Consider the following 16,545-nt stretch of genomic DNA (forward strand, 5'->3'; position numbering starts at 1 on the left):
CCGTCTCATCAGCATCCATCTACATGTTCAGAATGTCAAAACATTACATTTTCATATGAAATGGAGAAAAATTACTTTGTGGATAAAGAACAGAAGCTGAAAGCTGAAGTCCTGGCATTTTTTTCTGGTTTTACCACACTTCTTATATGATTTACAATCTTGTTGCCTTCTCTGTCGCTCAATTTTCAGTTTTACAAAATAGGCATAATACCTTATCTTCCCTCAACATCCTTCAGGGAGATAGCATTCATCAATATCCACATATTAGCACTCAGATTCCAAGTAGACAGCAAGGGAGAGATATGTAGCCTGACAGATTGTCAGCTTCCAAACTCTGAACCAGCTTTCTTTCCAGTTTGGAGTTAGAAAGGAGAATTCAGTTTTCAAAACTGGCTTCGTACTTTGGTGTTTATTGCAGGTACTGAGCACTTGAGAAAGCTGGTGTTTTTTTAAACTGGTGTTGCTGAGTACATGACTTGGTTTATTTCATTTTTTTATATGTACACACACACACTTATACTAAATATTTGATTTTATACTACAGATGCATAGATGAGCACTCTTCCCTGATGTTTGACTGAGTTGAAAGAAGAGGGAGGGAGAGGAACAGAGAAAGGAGAAGGGTAGTCTGTTTAGCTGCTGAAGAGCCAGGATAGTTGGCCATCTGTGGTCACAGAGGTCAATCACACAGACTTTGGCGGTGATCCATGGATAATCTAAAGAATGTCTCTAAATTTGAATATATATTTCCTCCTGCATATAAGGAGGAAGGAGCAAGAACCCTATATTCCAAAATCCTATATTTATTTCATTTCCCACTTGCTTTATTTTGCAGGTGTTTTTCCAGGTCTGATCACCTCGCCCTCCACATGAAGAGACACATCTAAATATCAGTCAGCTTGACATGGATGTCATCTGAGCTAAGTGTTGTAAGATGAAAGTGGAACTCAAGTTACAACGCGCTACCTTGCAGGAGAAGAGAACTTGATCACGTGTAATCCTCTGTACAGAGACCACACGCTCACAGTCATGCACCCTGTTATACTTCAGTACGTACATCGGTTCTTTATGCCTTGCCCCAGCTGGATGGGAGAAGATGCAGGCGAGGAATTGGTATAGAGGTGAAGTCAATGAGAAGGAACAATTGCTTACAGTACTTCATCACTCTTGGATTTGTTTCCTCTTTTTGCCAATGGAAATCAAAGAAAACGGAGGAGGCTTCCCTGCAGGTGGATGGCAGTAGGAGGGGCTTATTTAACTTGCTTCTCAGTGCAACTCAATAGGAGAATATGTCGTCTTGAAGTTGCATATTTGTAGCACTAACTTTCTTTTTAAATAGATGGGGGAAAACAATGACCTAGAAAACCAAATCCCAGTTTGGTAGCCAAAATTAACCTCTTGGTTCATTTGTTCTTTGTCTGAGAATTCCCAATGTTCAGTGCGTCAGAATTCTCACAGACACTTTGACCTGTCTTGGTTTTGGTTCTTCTTCCTAGAACTGAGCTATTGAGATCCTTTTAAGTCAATACCAGTGGCCTTAATGGCAGTAGACTGTGGAGTGACACTTGTGACACAAATATCCTCTTTTTGGCCTGAGTTTATGTAGACTTCATGGAGGACTATATTTTTGTTGGTTGTTTTTATTTTAATTTTTGTTTTGGCTATTGCACAACATATGCACTAGGGATTCTGGAAGCTGCTGCCATGACGGCTAAGTAGCCAAGGGATAAATCCCTGAGAAACAGCACCTAATATCTCTGTAGGCCTCACCTTATTGCCATAGCTAGGACTTCTTGTTTATTTGTTGAACAAAAGACTTTAAAAGCTTATTTGGAAGCTTAAACATTTTTCTCTTTTCTCCACGAACAAGTGATCTTCAGAACTCCTTGTCTTCACCTGGATATCGGTCTGGGACTGGCCACACAGGCATGACTACAGGATTCCTTCCACATCATGTGAGCATGTTAGCCACAACCCACAGTGACTTAGTGATGAATTATGTTGCTTTTTCTTGCTGTTCTTCTATTAACCAATTTAAAACATTAGACTTTTGTTTGTGTAAAGAGCACCTGCAGACATTTTAATTTAAAGCTAATGTTTGTTGAGCATCTTACACACAAAATAACCCAAGCCAAAAATCCTGCTCCAGTCTCTGAGTGGGAAATCGAGAACCTCTTCCAAGTACAATGGCTTCATTCAGCATTAGCCTTTTAAAGAAATTATCAAAGTCCTCCTTTTCCATTCATCAATTTGATGCTGTAGCCCACTCCTATATGGAAAAACGTAACAGTATGAACGGTGAAGGAAGGGTTGGATTTTACATACAGCAGTGGGGCTTTTCCAAATGGTTGGTCTAAAGTATTACTAACTTAGAGGTCCATTTTGGCCTACTGTGTGAACCGTCAAGGAGAAGTGGAGGTCTCATGCTCATCCTTCAGTCCTATTGATAATTTGATTTTGTTGGCTCAAAGTGGATTAAAGTCTTCATTACAAAAGAAAAACAAAAAAATGTATCTTACCATAACTTGCATTTGAAACTATTTGGCACTGGCCCTGACTCCAAAGACTGCATTTAGGACCATAAAAATGGCCTATGCAAGCAGGCAGGTGGTCATTAGGTTGTATATTTTGTATATTCTGGGACCATCCCTACAAGATGTGTCTAGAAATGAAACAAAATGGCGCGTGGTCCACAAATGGTTGCTGCTCTTTTATACTGTATTAGCCAACTGCCCTTCTTTGACTGTTTTGACTCATTGACTGTTAAATATTTCCCTTAATTTATGTTTTGGGAGGTAAAACTGTACTCTTAGGGGAAAAAAGAACAAACAAGAAACTTGATAGATGTTTAAGAGCCATCACCGGGATCCTTGGCACTTGAATTCTCAGCATGTTGCAACCTTTGGTTCCAGTGAGAGATTGAATTTACTCAAAAGATGCTGTTTTTCCTCACAGTTTTCACAAAACACTGTGACTGTCAACTGAACACTTTGGGGACAGGGGGGAAATACGATGTCTGGCCCATATGGCATGAAATATGGACCAAAATCTAACCATCTTTTAGGGACAATGATGTAACATTTCTGATAAGAGCATGAGAGAGCAAGAGAGAGAGTGAAAGAAAGAAATGAAAGAAAGACAGAAAGAGAGAGAGAACAAAAACTGAGTTTATTCCAAAGATTTAAAACTAACTATACTCTATATGTGTATATATATATATGCTTATATATATGTATACATTTTAAAATTGCGGAGCACTGCTTGCTGACAATCTCGTATTTCTCTACTTCTGTATTTGCATACTTTTTATGGCCATTCCACCCAGCTGTTCCACTGGGACTGAGGGCCCTAGAATCCAATTTGTGTTGGAATATATAGAGCATCCTGCCAGATGTCTAATGGGAACTGAAACCTCAGCTGTGTGAAACTGTAGAGCATCCAGTCAGTGCATTAGACTAAAAAACAGATAAGAGAATCCTAGAATTTCATTACTGTAGTGTCCTAAAGTGTGTGCTCTCAAACCCACCACTATGATATTCATTGGCTGTGAACCTGCATAAATATCCTCCTTTGACCTCTTAACACACCTGCCTTTAGACATGCTATCAGTAGTCTACAAAACTTAATAAAGTGACAGTTTAAGCACCAGACTCTTTAAAATGGAAAAAATCAAGCAAGACTGTTTATTTACTTCCAGTTGTCATTCATGGTCTTGTTGACATCTTATTCAAATATGGCAGAACAAGGGCCCCATGGGAAAAAACATGCTGAAATATGTGATTATTTTGTTGTAGAGGCAGGCCTACATCTAAATCATGGATCCAAATAGCCTAAAAAACATAGAGAAAAGGGGGATAAGAGACTTAACCAGATTTCTGATTTCTCAGGCTCTCTCTGTAGCAGGTCTGGAACTCTGAAGCCAAATTTTGAGCTTTGGGACCATCTCTTCTGTTTGTAAAGGGAGATATTTTTCACCTGTATACTTGGTGTACTAAGTCAATCTCTGGACTTCAGTTTTTGGGTGCTCATATGCAAGTGTCTTAGTCATTACTAAAATTTTGAACCACAGTCGGTATTTTGTAGAAGGAGTCTCCATTTTGGAAAGGCATAATTAGTGACACATTCCAGGATTCGTTTTTTACAATGACAGATTTTTTTTCTTTGCAGATATTTTAAGCTGTGCACTTCAAATCTGTGTAATCTGTTATAGCTAGATCCTTTTTGGGCTTGTCTCCTTGCTGAAGTTGTACAGTTGTCCTCTATTTGTAAACTATGAGTAGAAACAGACTAATGAGGAAAGGCTAATCCTCTCTGTAAGGCTTCTTGGAAGCAAACCCGTAAACAGTTATCCAGCTGTAGAAAGGAGAAGCTTAACCTCGTTTCCTTCATGCTAGATTTATGCCTATTTGCAAAAGAGAAGCTGTTATAAGAAAGTCAGATTGTGGTTTCCAAGGCCATGGAACTATCGGTTAAGAACAAATTGAGACAAGTCTCACAAAACAGCGTATGTAGAAGCAGCAACTAAAGCAAATGTGAGTTTTTGTGAATAGCTAAATAATATTTTGCAGCAGAGCAGTCAACCATAGAATCATGCAGGTGGGAAGGGGCCTCCAGAGGCCATCTTGGCCAACCTCCAACTAGAGCTGATTGCTCAGGGCCATATCCAGCTGGGTTTTAAATATCCTCAAAGATGGAAATCCTAAACCTCTCTGTGCAAGCTGGGCCAATAGTTGACCACCTTTATGGTTAAAAAAAAAAAAAAAATATTAAAAATCCATGTGTCAAGCAGGAGTTTTTCATGTTCCAACTTGTTTTCATTGCTTCTTCCACTGTGCACCTCCAAGACGAATCTGGCTTCTTCTCTACGCCCTCTGTTAGGTATTTGTAGACAGCAGTAAGATCTACCCTTACTCTTCTCTTCCTAAGGTTGAACCATGTCTCTCAGCCTCTCTTCATCCATCGTGTGTTCCAGAACCTGATCTCCATGGTGGCTCTCTGCTAGACTCACTCCAGTATGTCAGTAATTTTCTTGTAGTGCAGAGACCAAACCCAGAATATTCCAGATCAAGATGTACTTCATATGTTACAGTGTTGATATAATTTATTTATTTGGGATTTTTCCATTTTCTAGTTGAGACAAGCTATACTCTATGACAAGATTCTATTTTGAAAAGTGACTTATGAAAAATCGTTTAGGAAGCATCAGTATAAAGAGTTTTCTAATCAGATTTGCTAAATCTGTGTATAAAAATATGCTTCTAGAAATATGCTTTCTATACTGCCAGTCTGAGGTCTGGCAAGCAAAATTCTGTTTTTCCGACATAATCATTGCTGGTTTACCTTAAACTAAAAAAATGTATAGTTTTAGTCATACTATATCAAATATGAAGACACATGGTGCTGTATTTTAGTCACTTTTTAGACAAAACCAACACTTCAATGCATCTTTGTTCTGTTTGGTTTTCCCCTTAAGAGATAAAAAGCAACCTGAAATATCACATGTGTTTTATAAAGATTGGTCTAACAGAAAAGGGGATTCCAGAGTCCAAAGTATTGTTCACTATCCTAGAGTTGTTCTTTTTTAATAGCCAGTACTCAATCTAAAAAATTGTATTACCGGGATAAATTGGCAAATGAAGAAGAGAAAGGACGGAGCGAAGTCCTAGATTCTTTCAACGTCTTGGACAAGGCCCTGAGCAATCTGATCTAACTAAAATGTTTTTTAAACAGAGGGTTGAATTAGGTGACATCCAGAAGTACCTTCAAACATTATTTTTTCTGTGTTTCTATGATTCATTTCAGAGCTCTCGCTGATTAAATGTGTACTGGTTCTAGTTATTCCCAGTCTTGTGCTGGTGGAACAGAACTTCATGAGGTTTCTTCATGAGGGAGACTTAGGAGGAAATCTTAAAATAAACCAAAACCCTTGGCAAACCAGTTTGAAGCAGTATCATACCATGAGATGTGTCACAGCTGCAGGGACCAACCAGATACTATGGAAACAAGTTTGCTAGCCCGAATGACCCATGTGATGTCTCAGAAATGGTTTCCAGGACCTGAAATCTAAGCCAACATAGATTTCTACAAAGGTGAACATTAAATATTTTTCTTTCATTCATTCTTATTTTTCTCAGACTTTTTGGAATTGGGTTTACTGGTTTTTTAGCTAGCACATTTCCACTTAATACGTGGAAAGCACTGACCAAACGCAGGTGGGGAAGAAGAACCTGAATGCAAGAGGACCCCCCCAGGTCCCTGCTTTTGGATCTGTTTTAACTTCAGGAGTAAAAAGATAACTAAACACTAGAGTGTATGGCTAAAATGGAGTTGATCAATATGATAGTTGCAGTGACTGACTGTATCTTACCTGTGACCTTTCTGATATCTACAGAATCAGGCTTTTTCCCTCATTTTTACCTGCCCCTAGACAATTTGAGCTTTTTAGCTGTCTCCAACATAAAGGTTGCTCCTCCTATTTAACACAGTTTGTTTATCTGTGTACAAAAGAGGTCATAATTGGTGCTTTTGACAAAACTGATGAAAATCCAACTTGCTTAAGTGTTTCCTTTTCTCTGCCTGTTCCCTTAATATGTGTCAAAATATTTAAATCAAAAAAAAAAAAAAAAAGAGGAAAATTTTGTAAATAATTTAATGTTATTAGGCCAGCACCCATGGATCAAGGGCTTTTATTCCTGATTTCATTCAGGACTTGGCACATCCTGTCATTCCATCCGGTAAGACTGCTTTTAAGCTTTCATATCCTGGGTGATGCCTCTAACCCAACACTCTTCTAAAGTTCTTTTTGCTGATTTCAGATAGAATTGCACTTGCAAAGATCCCCACATACCAAGAACAAAACCAATACTTGACAATAACTCTATTTAACTCTGTCTTGAAAGATGAAAATTATTTCCTCCCAAGATACTAGAACTACTCATTGACAAATTTTGCCTGTCTTTCATTAGCATTAAATCTACGCCTTCTTGAATGATCATTTCCAGATCAAGCTTGGATATTCTTCTTCCTTTTGTCACATATGTGTCACTTTTTATTAATAGTTTAGGGATGACTACTGCAGTCTTTCTCCTCCACAGCTCTACACTGGCTTCAGTGGCAAGATTTAGCATTGTAAGCACTGTAGGATCTGGCCTACCAGGTACTAAGATCTGTCTCATAAAGTTGAGACTTTCCTCCTCCCTTAGAGGAAGAAGCCCAAGACACACTTGTGCTATATAAGTTATATATATAATGATATAATTGTATATATGAATTATATACATAAAAATGTGGAGATGGGGAGTAGGCTGCCTTTATCACCTCAAGAATGGATTTCCCTACCTGAAAACTTTCAAATGCAGGCGTCATTTTTCAAACAGGGTTTTATAGTTTTCCTTAATGCTTGTTAATGGCATTTTTTGTGTAATAATTGAAGTTGGAACTCTTTGCGATTTTCAAAATGAAAGCGTTGATGATTTTTTTTAAGTGCTTTCGTCCTAACTTCTATATATTGCCAGAAAACAGGTTCTCTACCCTATCTCTGTGGGTGTGGATGTACAACAGTATACTGTATATACCTACACAGAAGAGGAAACTGAGCTACTGACTTACACTTTGTAGTAGCCAACCGTGCCTATTGCTTTGATTTAGGGAGGGCCCTTGCTGTTGCCACTGCATTTTAGGAATCATGTCAGCTTCTCTAGGAAAGTTTTCAACGATGCTGGAAAATACATGTTGCTGTGTACTGTGAATGAGTAGGCTGCAAATTTGGGGATTGGGAGGGGAGGTGGGAAGGGAGGGGGATGAGGGCTTAGCATGTACACACTATAAGTGAACTAGAATGGACAGAAAGGTGACAATTTTAGCCTTTATTGTTGGGCTCTCGGGGAAATTAAAAGCTAACACGCAGTCCCTGAAAGGCCTGATGGCTGAAGGGCTGATCTTTACTTTGTATTTTGCAACATACATTTTACCCATCACTCTGTATTTTAAACCCCAGGCCTGTCAGATTCTGGAAGCAGATCAAAACACTGGTTTAAACACTACTATGTTACCAAGGCCATGTCTCTACCAGGAAGTTGCCCTACATTAAAATATCAGTCTAGTTAAAATCACTTTTTAGCTGCACCTATTACTTGATTGCCTGGATTGAGTTTGCATTGGCATGCTATGCAGTTAAGCTGAAGTGTAAGAAATGCTTCAACCAATTAAGATACCTCTACAGGAAGGTTCTTGCACCAATTTAAGTACCTGGTTTTGAAATCACTGCATATAAACCGTGACAACTTTTCTCTTAGAAACAAGGCCTTAGTTTAGCATGTCTACTCATCTAGTTGAAACAATAATAATGCAGGCTGAGATTTTTTTTCTTGCTTTGCAAAGTGGCCTGTTTTCTTTCTTATCCTTTGAAACCTTTCTTGCTCTCTACTACACATTTAGACTTTTGTTTGGGGGATTTTTTTTTTAGCAACAACAAAAAAAAGTATGAATGCTCCCTATTTAAAATAAAAAACAACATTGCTTGAAGGACTTTCATTTTGCACTATAATTTTTCTTTTACCAGATGTGTCTGACAAGTGCATTTTGGAGATGCCCTCGGTCACGTTCTCTCAGGCCTACTCTGGTATTTCTAATATATCACAGAAGTACCCAATCTTGTAGCCCTCAGTTCTGCCTTTTTTTGACATTTTATTTTTTTTAAGCTTTTTATATATATATATATATATAAATATATTACTTTGTCAGTTTTTTTGCTGTACAAAAAGTCTTAAGATTTAAAAATATTATTTGTATTATATGATGGTGGTATGTTAATGTTACAAAATTATTAATGAAGAAAAAATTTATTTTTGTTACTGGTCTGTTTCATAATTCTTTTTTAAATTGGTATATTGTAAGATATCTATGCAAAAATGTTATGTGACGCATTTTTATTTAAGAATGTAATATGTGTAATAAACAGTAGAATGTGTTTGGCCCGACAGTGTTTAGTGTGCCTTGTATATTATTTCTTTATGAAAACTTCTGTTAAAAGTGAAATGGCTTTTGAATATCGTTTAAGGCTATGGTTCTGTAAACAGTTATTTACATAAAGTATATAACTTCTAAGTATGCTTTAGCTTATTAGAATCACATTTTTGGATTTAAATAGTTTCTTTTTTAATGTATTTTATAACAGTTCAGGTGTTGATTATATTCATGCTGTATCACATGTTGCTTTTGGAAAAGATGCTCAAGAAGAAAGTTCTTATTCTTAAAAGCTGACCAGATTTGGCTTGTAATACTGCTTCTGTTGGAGTCAGTGACCTCTGTTATTTGACAGTTTACACTGGTTGAAGATTTCAGCCAGTATTACTTTTGTAAAAGATACAGAGAACACTTGCATTGCATTTTCCATGCCTAGCTTTAAAACATTTGTCAGCCAGTGGTCAAAACAGGACTAGACTTTGAGGCTCCTGAGCACTAGTGCTATGCTCTAGTCTGTGTATCAGGCTGTCTCGCAGGAGCGCAGTATTGTTCTCTTTCCCCCACCTCAGTCATTTAGTCTCCTTCTTTAATGTCTGCAAAATTGCAAGCACAATTGAATCCACCTGGATGCTCAAGTACTAAATATGTATTTAGGCAGTAAAAACAGTCATTCTGAGAACAATTACTCTGCAGTGTCATGGCAGAAAATGAAATTACTTTTTCAAGTCAGGCTGGTATCCCTTTAGCTTTTTGCTGTCTTGTGCTCACACACTGCAGCAACCTCAGTGGGCATTGCATGTGAACATCCTATAGGGCTCATCTGATGCCAACTTGCTAGCTTTTATTTCTGGAACAACATGCCTCACTTGCTCTGTTGGGAAACCTGCTAGGACTGTTTATGTTAGGCAGGCAGAGGGTAGGATTCACCTCCTGACATCTGCATCTAGAAGCCCAATGACCGTTCTAACCTACTCATTTATACTCCCTCTATAGCTAATGAAGAGAGACATATCCAGAGGTGACTCACTCCAGGGGATGAGTTGAATGCAAAAGGAGCTGAGGTGATACCAAGCATTTCTGGAAAGCCCCATGGTAAGTTGGAAGACAAAAGTCCCAGTGATGCCCATGGCTGCTCTGGTCACTCAGGTTGTATCAGATGTTTGATGATGGACATAATCAGTAGTGTTTGGGTGTATGTTAACAAACAGCTCTTGAGCACTGGAAAAGGCTCAGCACAGGTCAAAATTTTGGGCTTGTGTTCCAAGTGGTCAAAATGCACAGTGCTCTGGCTGCTTCAGTGTGGCAGTGATATCTTGGTGTCACTCTTACAGAGCATGAGAGACTGAGGCAGTCAGTTGTCATAAAATGAAAATACAAGACTCAAGAGACAAGACGGTCTCTTTGTTGTAGATTGAAGTATTTGTATGATGTAGGTATGAATGGAGTTATGTATGACACAGAATTCTTTCTGCAAATAGAATTTTGACTTCATAGCTTTTTTCTTGTAAAGACAAGGTCCAGGTTCCTTCACTTGCTGTCTTCCTTGAAAACCTCTGGAAGCTTTTAGCATCTCACCTACCTTGAGCTTTCTGACAGTTATATGTCTAGACAAAGATACTTCTAGCATAAATTAGTCCTCTGCTCTTCACCCATGAGAGAGGCTTCCAGAGAGCTCTGGAACAACCTTTTTGAAGGAAACTTTGGGGCAGCATGGCTGGTTTTTTGGCCTGTGTTCAACTGGCATGAATTGGAGGGAGGATTAGCAATTACAGGTCAACATATAACCAGTTTGTTTTCCAGGAACTTTCAGAAAATACAATTCTTTACTATCATACAATCCCTCTTAGAAGCAAGTAGGTTAATAGTCTGCAGGAATAGCTGTCAGACACTTCCCCGGGCTGGAGGCCAGGGAAAAGATGTACTGTGAAAGAACTCCTTCCTTCTGAAATTGTTCAGGTAACACACAGTCACACACCTTGGGCATCTCCCACTGATGCAGTGCAGAGTTCTCTAAGGAAAGAAAAGAAAAATGTATTCATTTCTAGGGTTAGGCTGCATATGACATCCTGTTGAGCTCATCTGATGCAAACTCACCATGTGCAAACTTCGCATGACTTTTCAGACATGGTTCCTCTCCTTCAAATGCATCTCAGCTGAAGCAGAGAAGGGCTGAGGTGTCCTTACCCCTTTCTCAGGCTGTAGGAGACTGAGCAAGCTCAGCACTGTCCAGGAATGACTCTGCAACACGTGGCTATCTGGTGGGCAGCTCTCTAATAGAAAGATTTTGCCAGCTGCATTAGTTTCCTTAAGTATCTTCTTTTCCAAGCTAATTGAGCTGAAAAAAAAAAATGCTTCCTATGAAACTTAGAAATGTAGATTTTTCTTTCCTCTCTATTTTTGGCTTTACCTCACCTTTTCCTAGTGAGAGTAAATAATGAGAACAGAATTAAAAGTGAATGAAAGTGAGGGTTGGCCACCAGAATTATGCTATTTTAGTGCTTTTAAAAAATATTTGTAATACTCCTGTGTTTAATTATTTTTTAAAGATGTCAATAAGTTTTGATATAAAATAAACAATTTTTCATGAACAGTTCCTGACCACCTGGCTGGAAGTCTTTCCAGAGGTCCAGTCTCAAACCATGTCTGCTGACTAAGAGCTCGTGTGCCTCCTCATGTACCTCAGTGGTGCTGAGAGCTGATGAGGGTTATTGGAACTATTGCTTCTAGGGGCCTTCTGTGTCCATGGCTTGTCCATTGATTTCAGTTTTCTGGAGATCTTTTGTCTGAAACCGTAACGGACGCATCCTATTTTCAGAAACCCTTCCTCATGTACCCCTGCACATGGTTTCAGATTCATTGTCTGCTTATGTTCTGGATGGTTAATGTTCAGTGATGGAGAGGCAATAAAACTGAGCAAGATGAAGCTGTGCTGTACCTTAGTTACCTAATTAGTCTTGAGTTTAAAATTCCTCAGGGCTTTGGAGGCTCTTCCAAACTCAGTCAAATTTATCTGCTGGATTTCCACTGGACTTTTTGGGAGTGCAGACTGAACAAAAGCATCTCAAACGTGTGGAACAGGATAGGTGTACTTCAAATTCAGCTTGAGTTCCCCAAATAATATGGAGTGTGGGGACTAGAAACCAGAGTCCCAGTACAGACGAACACCTTCTGGTCCAAGGTTCCAATCTAATACTTGTAATTTACTGAAGTGATCGGAAGGCACTTTCCCCATCAGGATACAGTCTAGCTAGTGTTAGCAAACCTAGTACTAGTACTAATCCCATAAGTAAAGAGAAGTATGGTCACGTGATACCATTTTAAAAGTATTTTTGGATATTCAGGAAGGATCTCTGAGAAACAGGAACTTTCCTGCCCTTACCCTTTTGACAGAAAGCTGCAAAATAAATACAAGTTCCTAAAATTCAGTGATGAGATCATTGGCCTTCTGAGGTGAATATTTTGATCCCTAAAATATACATTCCTTTCCACCTCTTTCCTGTGACCCTGAAATACTGTGGCTAGCTGATGGTGCAGAAAGAGCCGCTACAAGGAAGGTAATTTGGAAGAGGAAGGAGGACACAGCTCTCTTAATCAGAACAATTCCTAATGCTCTGGGACACAGCAAGAGCTGCCAGAGTATAACCTAAGTATGGTTCATGAGCTGTGGCACAGAATGGAAGGTCTTGGCTACAGATCTTTATCTCCATGTAAAATCACATGACTAGCTCCAAGGCATCACCACAAACATGCCAAAATCCCAAGTGTTATTAATAAACCTTAACTGTTTCCATTCTTCTTTTCTTTTCTGATGCTTATCTTGCAAACATTTCCCTAAATTCTCTCAGCCCACTCTGAACCTCCTCATCTCTCTCCTTTTTCAGGTTTTTATGCTTCCAGATGACAATTTCCCTTCTTAGCCCAAGACCATCATCACCCCTTTACATTTAACTGATTAATTGATAATGATTAAATTATTATTAAATGATAAATTACATTTTCTTCATTGTGAAGGATGAATTACAGGGAGCTAAAGTGATCACTGTTCAGAGACCCAAGAAATAAAATTGTGGCTGGGTTACTCTGCACCTCGGAGAATATAGCTACGTACTGATGAGTCAATGGTATGACACCCAAGGAACATAAGTGCTTGTCAAGTATAGTTGTCATGGATGTAGTGATGCACTTCACTTGTAAGAGAGAAGTAGCAATACGTTTATTCATATAAACCAGCAATTTAACAAAGTTTGATAGTAGATGCAACAGTGGTTTAACAAGATTTGATGGCACGGTTCACTTGATATTTACTGCACAGAGGACAGGGTCAGGCAAAACTCTCAAGGAGACCTTCCCGTTGAGTCACAAGGTTCAGAATGGACCCCCTTGCTTTCTAAACTCCTTCTTAGAGAGGAGTCTAGGTGCAGCTGGATCCATTCCTAGTCCCAGACTTGGTCAACAGTTTATGTCTAAAGGACTATATACGTGCAATCGATCCTTTATACCACTTAGCTAAAATTTCAAAGTTTAGCATGCTCTTAATCACTTACTGAGAATCCGTTGCAGCAAGAAATCTCTCAACCTTGAGGAGTAACCTTGAGAGGTGTCCCTACTCAAGGGGTGATCCTGGCGTGCAGCCTGATGCCACGTAGGAGAGCTCAACGGGCCCTGGGCTGTCTGCTACTTATGGAGTGAGATAATTGACTCATAGTCATATTTACATAGCGACTACAAAAGTTAGTTTCTTCCAAATTTGGCTTGAGTTGGGACATTGACCAGCACTGTGGTTAGGTGGACGCATTGTTCAAATTAGCCCTTGGCTATTGTATTGTTATCTGTTTTCCCCCAGATCCGCTTTGAGTAGGATACAGCCATCACAACCAGATGCATCCGTTATGATCACCACTGGTGGTTATCAGTTGAATAGGGTTATGGGAAATACAGGTCAGGTTGGGGACAGGGCGGGAGCACACTGCCACACCCCACCTTGTGGCTATAGTCAGTTCATCTTACCCTCATAGAGTGGTGGTACGATCACCTCTAGTCTCCGTGCCATAAATGGTATATTGGTAGTTTGTGCACTTAAGAGATCCACAGTAAGTAGTAGTGAAGCACTGCTATTTACTATGTATTGGCTTGTATGTTTTGGGTGGTTGGAGTTGGATTATTTGTTTTATCATGTACCAAACTTTTATATACAATATAATTGTAAGCAATAGACATATTAAAGTTAGAGTTGATAAAATCACAACTGGGTGAAGCGTGAAATTTAAAAATTCCGTTGCTATCAGGGACCATCCAAGAAGAGTTTCCCACCAATGGTGTTCTCCATCCTTTTTTACTCTTTCCAAGACATGATGTATCTCTTCTGTATCGTGATGAACAGTGATTAGAGTTTTGTGTCCATTGTTTTGGACGTGTTCTAGCAGTTGACACAAGTCATCATGTTGTAGTAGCTTCTTTACCAATGTAAGATTCATCCCCATGGGGGTAGGCAATAAATCTTGACTCAATGTATAATTAGATTATAACAATTGATAAGATGTAACAGGAACTCAATAATTAAAGTCACATTCCATAATTTTAGTAAAGTTATAAACACAAATATTTGAGTGAGTACTTGTATCTACAATAATGTTATGTACGAACATAAAATCACAAAGGGTTCTCACACAATATATACAAGTACAGTTTCAGGGCCTTCATCAGGATGTATTTAAAAATGACAAACATTTTGTTCAGTGTCAAGACAAATGTCTTGGGCTTTGATGGTGTTACTCTCACAAATAAATCCTTGTTGTTCCCATATAACGCATTCATTAACATCAGTAGTTTGCCATCTGTTTCTGTTTTGTTGAGCCCATACTCAATGTTCTAATGGATAGAGCATAGCTCCATTGTGATTTAATCCTAGCGCAATGACTTGGTATACGGTGTATACCAAAGCATTACGTATTGTTAAGACAAAAGCTGTGGCCTTATTGTTGATGGGGTCATAAGCAAAATTGACAAAATACCACCAAGATTGGAATTCTTTTTCAAATGTAGTTGCGTTATCCCAAATTCCCTTTCGAATTCCAGTGGGTAAGGTGCCATCTTCACCTACTCTTATAATTGCTGCTATCATAGATTACATTCACAGTTGAGTTTGAGTACAGCTAAGAGCTAGAGAGACATTATTTTGGACTACACCAAGTGCATCCACAATCAATCGGTGGTCCCTTCTATTAATTCTTTCCTATTGAGGCAATATATCAGATAAGAGCCATTGGTTAGTTCCCAATGCTAATAGTAAAGACTGCAATGGGTGTTCAATTTGTTTAAATCACTTCTTGTTGTGCTTATTTTATAGTAACATGAACACAGCATTTCCATTTGCCATCCTGTGGGGTGCTGTAAGAGACAATAGAGACTTGTTTTGGTGGAGAAAGTATGAACAGGTTACCCCGTTAAAAAGAAGGAAAAATCCATCATGTGCTAATTCTGTGTGTTGCACCACTGCTATTGGTAGCTTCCCAGGCAAGTGGGCCATGAGGTTTAGTTAAAGTCATAGGCACATTACCAGTGGGTGGTAGAATGACCATCACAGGCTGTCCTGTCTGTAATGTCATCGGATACTCTCTCTTCCCAGTAAGTGGAGCACTAAACTCAGTTTTAGCAAACAATGCTTGGCTTACACGGCTTCCAGTGCGTCTGTATCCCAGATTAGTTACCTGATGGAGTACTTTGGCAAGTCTCATATCCCATTGAGTCTCACATGGTTTGAGATTCCTCTTCAATAAGACATTAGCTCTTTCTACCATCACATTTGATTGAGGGTAGTATGGGGTATGGAACACGCATTTAATTCCCTCTTGTTTTGCTGAATCTTGTGCTTTCTTACACAAAATATGTGAGGCATTATCACTTTGGATAACATCAGGAGTAGGTAGATTTGAGAACCAGAATAATAGCCCTCACACTGTATTTAGCCCATTGGCTTTCCAACACTTAGTTGCCACAAGCAAGCTGGAGCCTGCCTCCACCCATGTGAGGATGTATTGACATCCCACAGAGGATTTAAATGGTCCTATATAATCGATTTGCCAGGTAGACCATAAAGTTTTCCCTTCATTGATATGTAGAGATGGTTCTTTAACAGGATGATCTGCTTGTAATTTCAATCTACACTGGGGACATTTTGTAAAAATAGTTTCACAAGTTTTTCTGTTTATAGGCCAGCCTTTACTTTGTGCAGCAGAGTACATCTTTACCTGTGTGGCCTAGGTTTTGATGTAACCCAGTCAATACCATTCAGGATTTAAGGTGATTTTCCTAATTTTAGTTAGCTCATCTACCTTTTGATTCCACTTTGAGGATGGTTGATTGTCCTTAGCATGAGCTTTTACCCATCCCATCTTGAAAGGTGTTTTCCTGCATATATCTAGTAATAATTGCCAATCTTTGCTTCTCCAGACTGGGATCTATTTAATTCCCAACCCAAGGTTTGCCACTGACAGAGCCACTGTGTGGCACAAGCCCACACAGCATTAGAGTTTACATACATGATTTTTGCTCCATTCTGTGCTGCCAAAACAACTGCTCTTA

General features: G+C 38.9%; 1 protein-coding gene across 5 annotated transcripts in view; it reads left to right on the forward strand.

The window, feature by feature from the left end:
* KLF7 (KLF transcription factor 7) overlaps positions 1 to 10,044 on the forward strand; it is a 65,654-nt gene extending 55,610 nt beyond the window's left edge. Inside the window, exons 4-5 of one of the 5 annotated variants that reach the window (XR_012629442.1) lie at positions 836 to 6,089; positions 9,958 to 9,997. Coding sequence is in view for 2 of the 5 variants with exons in the window: in XM_074872954.1 (XP_074729055.1) it covers positions 836 to 887 (52 nt within the window). In the remaining 3 variants the exon portion in view is untranslated. Of the gene's footprint in view, positions 1 to 835; positions 8,981 to 9,957 lie in introns of those variants that run through there. The other 4 variants (XR_012629444.1, XR_012629443.1, XM_074872956.1 and 1 more) reach the window with 4 other exon arrangements.
* Positions 10,045 to 16,545: the final 6,501 nt, after the last annotated feature.

This window comes from Strix uralensis, chromosome 6 (assembly GCF_047716275.1).
Source record: "Strix uralensis isolate ZFMK-TIS-50842 chromosome 6, bStrUra1, whole genome shotgun sequence".
In the NCBI taxonomy this organism is placed as follows: domain Eukaryota; kingdom Metazoa; phylum Chordata; class Aves; order Strigiformes; family Strigidae; genus Strix; species Strix uralensis.